The 14,517-nt window shown below is 34.5% G+C and overlaps 1 protein-coding gene across 4 annotated transcripts in view; it reads left to right on the top strand.

Moving 5' to 3' along the window:
• Window positions 1-14,517, top strand: part of SUPT3H (SPT3 homolog, SAGA and STAGA complex component) — a 390,182-nt gene that overhangs the window by 241,739 nt on the left and 133,926 nt on the right. For all 4 annotated transcript variants that reach the window (XM_084889815.1, XM_084889814.1, XM_084889816.1 and 1 more), the window contains exons 4-6: window positions 868-954; window positions 3,609-3,699; window positions 12,388-12,527. In XM_084889815.1, the coding sequence (XP_084745941.1) occupies window positions 868-954; window positions 3,609-3,699; window positions 12,388-12,527 (318 nt within the window). The remainder of the gene's footprint in view (window positions 1-867; window positions 955-3,608; window positions 3,700-12,387; window positions 12,528-14,517) is intronic.

Raw genomic sequence — 14,517 nt, 5'->3', positions numbered from 1 at the left:
GCACATTTTTGTAGAGCTTTCTGCAGCATCTTTATTTTTTTCAGCTGGATGTATTTTATGTTCCTCTAACTAATCAAAATAAGAAAGTGATTGCCTGTGCCAAAAAATAGGACTATCATTTTTCACATTCTTTTCTTTTCCAGGGCATTTTCAAGTAAGATTATGTTTCTAGGACTTCTGAATTCCAGAAAACTCCTGACTTTGTAGATATAAGGGCCCAGATGAACATTTCAGGGGGACTCTAACTTTTCATGCAGTATGTTTTGTGTTGTGCATTCCAGATACAGTTAACTTTTTGTGTGCATGTGATTAGTGTGGAAAGAAATTAATGCAGTCCCGTATTATGATTTATGGACTGAATCCTTTGCCCACTGAAGACTTGCCAAAACTAAAACTATTTTTTTTCCTTTGGATATTAGAAACAGCTACTGTTTTTGTTGATCTTTTAAAGGTCTGAATGGGCCTATTTCAAATCATACCAGCATGGGAGTTCAGATTAATAATATACTTATTCAACTAGTGATACTGAGTGAAACCATTGCTCACATGGATATGAGGATACAATTTCATAAAATTATTTTCAGGTGTATTAATGCATTTCTGGAAGCTGCACATGATTTTTCTTTTGCATGAAAGAAATCAAGGATTTCTGTTTATTGTATCAGTTATAGGTGGGCTTATAAATAAATTTAATTGCATTTTTTAATACCTTAAAACGTAAGACATTTTACTTTTAAAAACAGTAATGTGATGGCTGAATTGTTCCCCAAAATGTTTAATTTAATGTGTTTTTTCTTTCCTGAGACATCACGACTGCCATGTACTTAATTTATATTGAGAAAAATTCCTAAATTTTGTTGTTGTCAGTTACACCAAGCTGCTGAAGTCTCTCAGCTCCGGGGAGCAAGGGTAATATCTCCTGAAGATCTTCTGTTTTTGATGCGCAAAGATAAGGTAATCTAAAATGTTCTGCTGAATTAAACTGCAATGTTTGGTGCTTAACTATACTTATATGAGGAAACTAAATACCCTTTTTACATAGCTTTCAAATTGGTATCATAACTATTGAATTGGTATTTTAGTCTTCATAGTTTACATGACAGAATGGTACTATAAAAAATTATTTATTTTTTAATATGGGCAAAGGCATATATGTAAAACTATGCTGACAACTAATTCTCACTTATCTGTACATACCTATTTTGACAGGTTCATTGCTACATAATAGTCATTAAATACTTACTGTTCTGATAAGTGAGTGGCATATTTACTTTTCTTCTAATTTTATACAGTATTATAGGCTGACAGAGAGTAATTTTTCCCTTAAAATACAAAGTTTATTCTTTGACACTAGTTTATAAGAAATAGAAAATCAATCCAGATGTATATTCCATTAGCATGAATATATACCATAATGTCTAGGGTTTTTTATACTTAAATATCTACTTTTATTATTCTTGAACACTGTTATAAAAATATCTGAACTGGTATTTACATGTGTAATTTGTCATAACTCTCTTCCATGAGTAGCTAGTTGAAAATATTTTATAAAATTTAAGGGTTTTAATATGTTTCATGAAAAAGTTACGTGTAAAAATATAATCACAGTTTGTTGTGGTAGATGTCATTATAAATGAGCAAGCAATGCCTTGTTACTAATGTCAGTCCCATCTTTCATTTCTCCACTGATTTTTTCTTGCCTTTTATTGTACTCACCCATTCCTCTGCCACCATTTTTGTATGCTTGTGGCTCTGTTTTTTATCAAAAGGCTTCCCATTTGACCTTTTGGATAAACTTTTGGCTCATTACCTCTTAGCTAGTCTGAGGAATATAAAGGAAAAGAAAAGAAATATCTTCACTTTCAAGAAGGAATAGTTTAGTTTAGAAAACCAGTATGATTTAATTGAAAGAAGCACTTTACGACTCACACAATTTTAAGATTATATGATTAGATGTAGAAGATGGAGAATTTTTTTGCAGTGGAGGTGTCTGCCTGTGGTAAAACAATTATATCTAGAATGAATCAAACACAGAACTCACCAGGATTCTGGTTGAGTAGTCTAGACAAAATCTGATTACTGTGTTGGCTTGGAAGAATTCAAAGAGATCATGAAGAATCAAAATAGGCAGGATTTGGTGACCATTAAACTTGGAGGACTAAGGAAAAATAGGCTTACATAGCAGTGGTCCTAGGAGGAAGGAGCCAAAAGGTGCTGTTGCAGAAATGAAGGCCCAGAGCCAGGATTCCCTATGAAGGCATTTAGGAAGAGGGAGTTAGCAGAATGTATCTAGTCAAGTTTTCCTTTTCACTGACGGAGGTGAAGAGGCTAGCACACACACACACAAAGTCCACATTGGTACATTTTCCTGCCTTTGGGGAAAGTAAAATTTAAAATCCTTTTGAAACTTCAGGATCCTACACTACTTGATAATGCCCTTTACTGCCCAGTGGGACTAATAACCAGAATCATTTTAGCACCTGAGAACATAGCTATAATATTATAGTTGCCATTGTTATCTTTCTCCTGAAAATAATACTTTTATTTATATGATGATATTTTCTGAACAGAATTTAAAGTAGTTTACAAGAATGATATAAGACAAATTGCAATCTAAAGTACTGAACAAAATCAGCAAAGAGAAAAGGATAGCGAAAGACCTGTGTTTTTTTTTCTTTTCATGATTTCAGTTTATCTAAAGCAGTATTATGTTTTATGTATTATACTAGGCAGTTTATTTATTCCTCACAATAATCCTGTAACATGGGTACTTTACTTACTTTGTAAATAAAGAAACTAAGGTTCAAAGGTTATTTTTCCTAAGTATAAAAAGGAGATGATTATAGTTGTCTATATCTCAGGGCTATGAAAATATCAAATAAAATGCATGTAAAAGAGCTTTGTAAAATGCAATAGTTTTCAGCTGTTACAGAATCTTAATCTTAAAGGTTAAGAACCAGTAATAATACATTCCAAGTGTAAGTACACAATAAATTGCAAAGTATTTGTAAGTTACTTTTAGAGCTAAGTAGTATTATGGTTTTCTAATAAACCTAAGGAAAGCCATTATTAAGACCCAACTATCATTAATCAACTTTGAGTTTCATAAAAATATGTTTCTCATATTACTGAATGTTTTCCAGAAATATAAACCAGCTCTTCTAAATAAAATAAAACTCTCAGAGAATAAAAAACAATACAAGGAGAGTACATGCTTTTTTAAAGCAGTTGTTACAAAATCCTTGTTTGGACTGTTTATAAATTGTTTAAAAAAATAAAATAGCTTTGTATGGAGAGTGTGATATTTCTCACAGTCTTCAGAAAGAATTTAAGGCTCTTTATACAACCAAAATATAAAGGTAATTATTATGATTCTGGAACATCTGGATACTTGTAAATGAAAAGTGCTTTTAAAAATACTTGTGTTTCAACTTTCATGTTTAATTTATGACTTTTTTTTTTATTACATAGCATTATGCTGGGAATTGGTGTATTTCCCCCAGTGATTCTGGGGTACTACTTTATTAAATTTAGTTATTATAGTCTTTACTCAGTAAATTGAATATATGTATAAGGTTTCTTATTTTCTGATTTCATATTTTTAATAGAAAAAACTTAGAAGACTGTTAAAATACATGTTTTTCCGAGACTACAAATCAAAGATTGTCAAAGGCATAGACGAGGATGATCTTCTTGAAGGTAATGTAAACTAAATACCAAACTAGAACAGTGACACAGGTATACTGGACCTCACATTTATGCAATGTCAATGAAGGTATTCTAGTCAGAGTAGAATATATGTACTTCTGTTAAATAATGTAGTTTAGAAATTAACCAAAATTTTATTTAGTTGACAGCTAATTCTTATCATTTTCTACTTATATGATTTAATAGTAATCTGGTATTTAAATTCTTTCTTTTAACAATATGACCTGCTTTACATCAGAATATCATGAAACTAAGAAAATTGGATTAATTTAAAGCATTGTGTTAACAAGCATAATTTTTCTCTTGTAGATATAGGGAACCAGACCTATTATGTCTTGGAAATTGATACATATGGTTTTTTTTAAATTTATTATAGAAAGTATATGATATGTTTTATGATGTAAAATCATCTTGTTATGTGTGTATTTCTATGCTGATTGAAATCAGTTTAAAAAAAAAACACACAACAACAACAACAAAAAACTAATGCAGAGTAGAAAATTTTCCTTATCTGATTTTCCAACTCAATTTCCCATTCTGGAAATATTTAGAAAAAAATATTAATGTTGAAGAATTTAACAATACTAAGCCGAAATAGATAATTACTAAACAATGCTATTGAATTAAAATAAATACAGTTGACCCTTGAACAACATGGATTTGAATTGTGGGCCCATTTATATGCAGTTTTTTTTCAATAAATAATATAAATGTATTTTCTCTTATGATTTTCTTAATAACATTTTCTTTATCTAGTTTATTTTATTGTAAGAATAGAGTATATCTTATCTAATAAAAGAGTAATATTCAAATTGACCATACCTCTGCTATACCCACAAGCCATGCCCACCAGCCATGCCCACCAACCAAGATCGCTGCGGCCACAGAGAGCAGGAGGGAGGCTTGGGTTTCTCTGGCAATGGAAGAAGCCAAGCTTTCAGCCTGCCCTTGCTGTCCTAAGCCTCCACTTAAGGCTATAAAGTTTTAATTATAGAAGGTAAACAAATTTCAGGTACAAGGGCCTCTGCTTGCGTCGCTGGGGGCGTGGCTGGCCTGAAAACCACCATAAGCCCCTCACCCAGGCTGCCCCACATCCCAAGGGAACCTCCATCCTGATCTGGGACACTTTTTAGGGCAAACCAGCTGGCCCCCACCCATGCACCAGACCTCTATCCTATCTACTGTGTTTCCCTGAAAATAGGACATCCTCCAAAAATAAGACCTATTTACAGGTTTCCTTCTGAGTGAAATATAAGGCATCCCCTGAAAATAAGGTCCCCCTAGACTAAACATGAGAGATTTGGTCCACTGATTCTGAAAGAAATGGAGTTAAAAGAAATTCACCAGGAAATTCAGGAATTGGATTGTTATGATGATATTCCAGAAGATGATGACATGATTGTCATTGAACAAATGAGTAAATTCTTGATACTGTAGGATTCAGTTTGTCTGGTTTGTGTTGACAACTACTGTACTACCGTACCATATACAGGTAATAAATTTCCTTTATTTTCATTTAACAATAAATATGTACCGTATTCTTCTTCATAGAAAAATAAGACATCCCCTGAAAATAAGACCTAGTACATCTTTGGTAACAAAAATTAATATAAGACACTGTCTTATTTTGGGGGAAACAGGGTAATAAAAGAGTAATATGCAGAATGATCATCATTCCAACATACAAGATAGCTGCCCCCATGTGATTAAGGATCCTGAACCTATGTGGACACAAGATGGCCACCATAAGATGGCCATCAGGGGAGGGCAGTTATGGATGATCAGGCAAGCAAGGGAAGACAGTTGGGAGGCACCAGGTCTGCAAGGGAGGGCAGTTGGGGGTGATCAACCCTGCAGGGGAGGGCAGTTAGGGGTGACCAGGTCAGCAGAGGGAAGTTGGGGGCAAACAGTTAGACATCAATCAGGCTGGCATGGGAGTGGTTAGGGGTGATCAGGCTGGCAAGCAGAAGTGGTTAGGGGCAATCAGGAAGGAAGGCAGGTGAGCAGTTGGGAGCCAGCAGTCCTGGATGTGAGAGGGATGTCCCAGATTGGAGAGGGTGCAGGCTGGACTGTAGGGACACTACCACCCCACTCCACCCCCGTGCACGAATTTTATGCATCCGGCCTATATATATAAATATATACATACACACACACACACACACACACACACACACACATATATATATATACATATATATACATATATATACATATATATATATATATATATATATATATATATATATATAAAACAAAAAAATGTGTTAATTGACAATATATGTTATCAGTATAGCTTCCAGTAAACAGTAGGCTATAACAGTTAAGTGCTGGGAGAGTCAAAAGTTACAGGTGAATTTTTGTCTGAACTGTGTTTGGTATGCCTAAACTTCACATTGTTCAAGGTTCAAAATATATTATGTTTTAAAAATAACACATATTTTGGATTTAACACAGTGACTGCATAGTGGTATTTATTGCTGACATATATTGATAAAGTATCTAAACAAAGTCTACTGGATTAAGAATTCCAGAAAACGATTCAAAACCAACTGAAGAATTAACAGACTTTGAAAGAAACTACTTTCATTTACCCTCAACAAATCAGCAATTGTAATAGCCATGAAAAAAAATATTCTCATCAAATGTTTAGTCATTGTTGTATATTTAATATTCCTGAAATTCTCATATAATTTAATTCCTGGAAAGTAGTTCTCCAGATTAATTTAAATGTTCCCTTTTATGAATAGTATAAAGAATACAGATTTGAAATAGATTTGAACTTCAATTAATCTGCTTTCTCTCTGTAAGACACTGAGGGTCAGTTTTCTTATTTGTAAGTCAGAAATTATACCAATTACTATGTGTAGTTATTATGAAATTTCAACCTAATGCATGAAAAGCTCTTGATACATTCCTGCCACTGAGTAAATGATAGCTGTCAATACCATGCTTTGAACATTACAATGCTCAGAATGGCAAGAATAGTATCAGTTGCACTAGCATCATCATATCAGTTCTCTGTCCTCTCTTATTCATTTCAAATATCTCTTCTTTATACTCATTTAAATTTTCTAATTTTGTGTGTCTTATATAAAAATTTTTAAAAGTTGATACAACATATACAATAAACTATTTACTCAAGTAAAATGCATCTACTGAGGTGGGATTTGTGTAATGACCATGTGAAGAGTGTGGTTCTCTTTCCCAGTGAAAGACGTTTACCTAGTGAAAATTTTTTAAATTATAGTTTAGGTTTTTTGGTGTTTTTTTTTTTTTTCCAGTAATTTTCCTAAGAGCATACAGCAAATGAAGAAGCAAACACATGTTCAAGAAAATCTTCTAAATCTCATTAAAACCAGTGTGTCTGTTGCTTTTGAGCCATGACCTACTTCCAACATTCCTCTCCTCCCAACCTACCCTGCCAGCCCATCTCAGTATGATAGAAGCTTTACTCTGAGCAAGTGTGGCCAAGAACACCGGACACCTGGTTTTCCAGCTCCCAGTGTAGGGTAACAGTTTCACCCCGGAAGGGCAGGAGGGCACCATCTCTCATCTCTGGTTCCATGTTGCAGAAGCTCTATTCTAGGCAGGCATAACTACATGAACTGGAGCTTCCTCTCATCCTCTGTTCATAGAGAAGTTCCACCGCAGACATGAGCAGGCTGAGAATACTGGGCCCTGGTCGCCCCACCTTAGCTTTCTCATAGGGAGTAAAGGTCCATGTCTGAAGGGACAAGCCTAAAAGAAGAATTCCCATATTTGACCAACTCCCGATTCTTGAATCCAGGATAGTTTCTCCAGGAGACACTGATTGCTATTTCCACCCCCCGCTCCAGTATAGTGGTCCAAGATTCTGCCCAGAACAATAACTGGACAGCTCTGCAGCCCTCCCTAAGGGGACCGACTAGAACAGAGCAGGTAAAAAACAGTGGAGATCCTTGTGGTGAGCAATTAAGAGGAAGCTGGTAACTTCTTGATACTAGTTACAACAAGCATAAACAGTGCATAAGCTAAAAGTTTAACAGAGGAAACAAAGGGAAGAGACAGATATGAAGTGTTCTCCTGGGATCAGAGCAAAACTTAAAAGCTGACAGAACCTTAACTCTGCAAAGAGGCCCAGCATTATGTATTGTAGATCATTCTGTGGAGCAATCCATGCTCAAGAGTATTAACAAAAGCAATAGAACAATCAGCCAGGAATTAGTGGAAGTAACAGATGTATGTGATGTCAATAAATAGAGTCAGACCAGTCAGTAACTTAGTGGAGAGATCCGGAGAAGTGAATGCCAGAGAGAAACTGACTAAAAGCAGTCATCCCTGGCAAATGAGAAGACTGTATGCTCAAGTCTGTGCCTCTGAGGAGCAACTTCTGAGGCTGCACACTAAGAAGGAAAGATACTGTATTGAACTAGTTCAGCTGTCAGTGATAAAATAAACAAGCAAATGATGACAATAAGCCCCATTTAGAGAAGGAAATTATTATCTAAGTTGCTGCTATATACTAACTGAATGTAGTATACTACTCCATTTTCAACAGCTGTAATAACAAAATACTAGATATGCAAAGAAATAGGTATGTGTGATCTCTGAAAGGGGTGGGAGAGTAGACAACACAAAAGGCCCAGATGTTGGACTTGGAGACAAAAACTTCAAAATACCTGTTATAAATATGTTTGAAGAACAAAAGGAGATCATGTTTAAAGAACAGAAGAAAGTATGATTGCAGTGGTTTATAAAATAGAGAATATCAATTAGAAGTTAGAAATTATGAAAAGAAGCTAATGGAAATTTTGGAGTTGAAAATTATAAAACCAAACTGAAAAATTCAGTAGAGAGGCTCATGGTAACTTTGAATGAAAAATATTTGAAGAAAAATAATCGGTGAACTAGAACAGATTATGCAGTCTGAAGTACCAAGAGAAAAAAGAATGAAAGAAAATCAAAAGAGCTTCAGAGAAATATGAGACACCATTAAGTGAGCCAACATGTACATAATAAGACTACCAGAAAGTAAGGAAAGAGAAAAAAAAAAAAGCAGGAAAAAATACTCCAAGAAATAATGATGAAAAAGCTTCCAAATTTGATAAAAACTATTAATCTATACATCCAAATAGCTCAACAGTGTCCAGGTAGGATAGACACTGTGTAGCAATTCACACTTAGACACCATTCTAGTAGAAGTGTTGAAGGACAAAGGCAAAGAGAAAATCATGAAAGCTGCAAGAAAAAAGCATCTCATCATATACAATAGAACCCTAACAATATTATTAATATTATTAACAGTTGACTTCTTATTAACAATACTAGAGGCCCAGTGCACTACTTCCTGCACAGGTGGGGTCCCACTGGCCCGGCCCCAATTGGCAGATCTGGGTCAGGCCTGTTGGGGGGATGGGGGGGGGGGGGGTGAAGAAGAGAGCAGTAGGTTGGCCAGAAGGCCTGCCCTGATCGGGGCCCAATCAGGGCTGGGCCAGCTGGGAGGAGGAGCCACTTGGGGACAGGGCAAGCTGTGGGGAGGGACTGTGGGCAGTGGAGCAGCCAGCCCTGCCCCCAAATGATAATTTAAATATACACACCCATACACAAGGAAGTAAAGATAACTATGTAGGTTAATATTAGATGATATAATTTCATATTTATTTTTCTTAACTGATTTAAAAATAAGTGTATAAAGCAATATCAATATTTATAATGTTGGGTCTGTAACGTAGATATGTAATGTATTTGATATTAACAGCATAAATGAAATGGATGGTAACAGAGTTATATTGGAGTCAGGAGTGACACAAGGTGGTTGTTCAAATTGCAAAGAGAAATGAAAAGAAATAGACTTTGTAAATAAATATATAAATATTTACTTTCTTTTCTATAAAGACTGAAACTGCATCCAGAAGAAATATAAAATCTGAGTAGACCTATGATAAATAGTTTGAATTAGTCATTTAAAAACTTCCTCCAAAGAAAAACCCATGCCCAGATGATTTCACTGATGAATTCCAACAAATGTTTAAAGAACAATAATACCAATACTTACTCACTCTACAAGGTCAGTATTGCCTTATATGAAATCCATGCAAAGATATCACAAGGGAAAAAATACTACAGACTAATGTCTTTTTTAATATATATGCAAGAATTCTCAACAGAATACTGGTAAATCAAATCCAGCAACATCTAAAAAGTGTTATACATCATTACCAAGTGGGATTTATCCCAGAAATGGAAGATTGGTTTAAACTTAAAAAGCAATTTGTGTAATTCATCATATTAATAACATACCAGGTGTACTGGTTAATGTGGATTTTTTTCAATAGATGGAGTTACACATATGCTTTTATATATATATATATATATATATATATATATATATATATATGATTTGATATGTATGCTATTTTGTTGTATTGACAACAAGCTTCAAAACTTCATATCAAATTTTCTGAAGGTGTTAATATTATAGATAATTTTACGCTTAAAAATGTCAAATATTGTGCCAAAAAAAGAACATTTGCGGGAAGTTTTAATTCATTACTTTATTTTGAAGAAAAGTGTTGCTGAATACTTTGGGAAGCTTATGATGAACATGCTTCATCTCAAGATACTTGTTAACACTGCTTTAAAATGGTAGTTTCTATGTGAAAGACAAAGAACGTCTAGGTCAATCGAAAAAGTTTGAAGACCAAAATTACAAGCATTATTGTATGAAGATCATGTCAAACTCAAAAACAACTTCCAAAAAGATTAAAGGTTTCTCGTCAAACATTTTCCAATAATTTACAAGCAATGAGAAAGATTTTAAAGGAAGGACAATGGGTGCCATATCAACTGAATGGAAGACAAATGGAAAACCGGAAGTTATCAGTAAAATGTTGCTTCAACGGCATGAAAGAAAGTCTTTTTTGCATTGAATTGTGACTGGTGAGGAAAAGTGGATTTATTTTGAGAATCCCAAATGCACAAAATCATGGTTGATCCAAGTCAACCATCAACATCAACTGCAAGACCAAATTGCTTTGGAAAGGAGACAATGCTCTGCATTTGGTGGGATCAGAAAGGTGTGGTGTATTATGAGCTTCTAAAACCAGGTGAAACTGTTAATACTGATTGCTACCGAAAACAAATAATCAATTTGAACCATGCTTTGATCATGAAACAACCAGAATGTTCCCGAAGACACGGCAAAGTAATTTTGATTCATGATAAGGCACCATCACACACTTCAAAACCAGTTAAAGACACACTAAAAGATCTTGCCTGGGAAGTATTAACCAACTTGCTCCTTCAGATTACCACTTGTTCCGACTGATGGCACACACTCTTTCTGAGCAGCACTTCAAAACATATGAAGAAGTGGAAAATTGGGTCTCTGAATGGTTTGCCTCAAAACAAGTGTTACCCCTGATATTTCCAGTACCCAATTGGCTTTATACATAGTTATTAAAATATTACTAACTATATTTCCTACGCTATACTTTATATCCCCATGACTGTTTTGTAACTTGATCTGTACTTCTCAATCCCTTCACCTTTTTCAAAGCTTTCTTGTGTATATTCTTAGGCAGGCACTAATTCCATTCATGAAGGCTCCTCCCTCATGATTTAATTACTGTCCAAAGTATTTACCTCAAAATACCATCACAATTGTGTTTAGGTTTCAACATATGAATTTTAGGGGGGGACACTCAGTTCACAGCAATGACCTCTGTCAGAGTGAGAAAGTTCCCTTTTCTTCCTAGATTGTTGAGTGTTCCTCTCATGAGAGACTTTTGGATTTGGGTAATCCGCCATGGGAGGACATGAGAGAAGACTGCCATGTGCATACCAGGGAGCAGCCCTTCCTCAGACACCAGGTCAACCACCCCTGATCTTGGCCTTCCTGGCCTTCAGAACTAAGAGAATATTTGTTTTTAGCCATCCAGTCTATGCTATATTTACTCTAGCAGCCAAAGTGGCCAATATAGCATCTATGAAAAACTCACAGCTCACACATAATTAACGGTGAAAAAAAATGGATGTGTTCATCCCAAGATGTTGGGTTATCTTTATTTGATATAAAGATATTTTATCACATTAAAAAACAATCCAGTTCATTCTCACTAATTTACTCACTAATTTGGACTGATACATTAATGCATTAAACTTATTAATTACCTATTACAATATTGTAATAACTTTCTCAGACTTACTTTTTGCTATTAAATAAGTATGATAGTTTTACCTCTTAAAACAAAAATAATAAAATCTCATCCCTTTTGGTTTCAAACATTTGCCATAGCAATGTGTATAATAATCTCTTCTTTTAATTTAATGTCTCAATTCAGATGGGGTTTTTAATGCCTTTGTTTTTGTTTTTAATTAGGCCTGTTATAACAGGATTCTTTTTCCAAATCTGAGAGTCTTTCCGCCTTTTTTGAGGGGGGCAGGGCATGCAATTTTAATCAATCCATTAACACTTAGTGTGGCAATTGATAATATGATTTTATTCTTTCAATCTTTTGAGATGAATAAATGATTTAATTCTATAACACACTTTTATTTTTGATGCAAAGATCCTTTTAAAAAATATTTTGAGAAAATTCTAATTCTGAATTTCATATTCATTACTCAATACATGTAATGATTGGTACTGATGTAATCTTATTAAACATTTTTTTCCCTTCCTTTATCTCCATAAAGACAAATTGAGTGGCAGTAATAATGCAAACAAAAGACAGAAAATTGCGCAAGACTTTCTCAACTCTATTGACCAAACAGGAGAACTCTTGGCAATGTTTGAAGATGATGAAATTGATGAAGTTAAACAAGAAAGAATGGAGGTATAGTTGGTTCTTTCCTTTTTACATTAAAGAGTAACATTGCAGTTTGCAGTGCCTATGCTATTTGGTTCTGTTATTATGTTCCTTACATGTCGTCTGAAATGCCTCAATCAGTGGTTTCATGTCTGAAGACAGCATTGTGCAGCGGAGTAGCCTGGAGAGGATGTCAGACTCTGCCTTCAGAGTTGATGTGTAGAGAGGACTTCAGTTTCCCATTTCTCGGTTTCCTTCTTTGAGTATAGATAGATTTCCCTCAGCTTCCTTCTTTTTTTTTTCAGAATCTTAGTTTTACCGATATTATTTTATTCCTTAAAAGCTAACTCGTGGTTAGATATATATTTATTTTTGTTCCAAATATCCAGTTAACTTTGTGAGCAAAGGTAATCTTTAACTGCATTTGTGTTGGAATATAGCGTGAAGAACTTTTTCAGGCTGTAGTTCCAGGCTACTGTTGGACTCACCACCTAAGGTAGTATCCAGGGCAATTACATGCTTTATATCACTGTAACACAAAGTTAGTGACATGTGTTTGGACTCCCTGGATATGTTTAACAATGAACAATGAAAATTGTATGCCTTCCATTTACCTCAGCTTATCTATTCATAAAATTGTTTCTTTAAGTAATTTGGGGGGGGAGGGGGGAGTAATGATTGATTTCATTTGAATGCCAAAGTACAAGGCATTATTCTTATGATAGTTGTTATTATTATTTATTTCTCATGTTTTAAAAAAATCTCCATTTTCCCTTTTCTCCTTAAATTAGGCAAGAGAGGTAATTTCAGAACTCCAAAAGATCACACTGAGTACCCACTTTATCATAGTCTCTATGCATGCTAAGAATATAATTATTTCATGTTAAATTTTGGAGGAAGTCCAATAGACATACATGGTTTATAAACTTTAACAGCCTTCTTTAAAGAATTAGTATGCTTAGATCAGGAACTGTGATCTAAAAGCAGTGTTCTTCTTAGGTATCAATTACCTTAGAAATGTGTGGTTATCTTGGTTTGGGGCAACTGCAAATGGTTTTAGTTCAATTCTGCCTTGGGCCAAAAACATGCTCAGTTGTCCCATGCAGATGATAAACATATATTTCTGATGTCATTATGGCCTAAACAGGATATGATTGTTTAGTGGCATGGTTTCACTTATGACAGAGAGCAAATATTGTTTATGCTTTATTTTAAAAACATTTTTACATTATACAAATGGGCATGAAGGAAGATTCATTAAGGAAGAACTCTACATAAAACATGAGTAAAATTGAACAAGTAGCTTTTCTCTCTTGATGGGAAAATCTCTGTGAACTAAGCCCATTGCTTAGAAGGACATTCCTTAATCAAGGAGAAACACTGAGCCATCATAGCAGGCTACTGTAAGCCTGGAAAGATGATGAGTCATTAAGGTACAAGTTAGAGTCAATAACATTTCTGTCAATGCTGGGTGAAATAAGCTTGAGAATTTTTGCAGTTTATATACCTGTAGTTGCATTATACATTATACAATTAACCAGGATAATAAAATATCAATAGTTGATAAAAATAGTTGCAATGACAGTCAGCTCTATCTATATAATAAAAATTAGATTGGTAGTTTCTCTAAGCTTTATATCCTAACTAAAATATTCTCTAACCAAGATTTTTTAAAAAGAGCAGTTTTGAGATTCTGCTCCTCCAAATAACACAGTCGTACTGAATAAAAGTGCTGAACTTGTAGACATAACTGTAGACAGTAGAAAGTGGAACCGTTAAGAGCACAGGCCTTGCCTGCTTCTAATTTGACAGGTTATAGTTTCAAGCGTAAACCACAACTGTGGCAGTCCATATGAAACCACTTTGGACTCACAGACTGCAATCTCTTGCTTTTAAAGTGCAGTAGAATAATCAGTCCTGGCATCACTCAGTGATTTAATTTTCCTCTAAGCATCACTTACAGTTGCAGAAACTTTGTTTACTACCCTCTCTTCTAGGATGTATGAAAATGGTAGAG

This window comes from Pipistrellus hanaki, assembly GCF_964339955.1.
Source record: "Pipistrellus hanaki genome assembly, chromosome: 7".
Lineage (NCBI taxonomy): Eukaryota > Metazoa > Chordata > Mammalia > Chiroptera > Vespertilionidae > Pipistrellus > Pipistrellus hanaki.
This window is presented reverse-complemented; position numbering and strand designations above follow the sequence as displayed.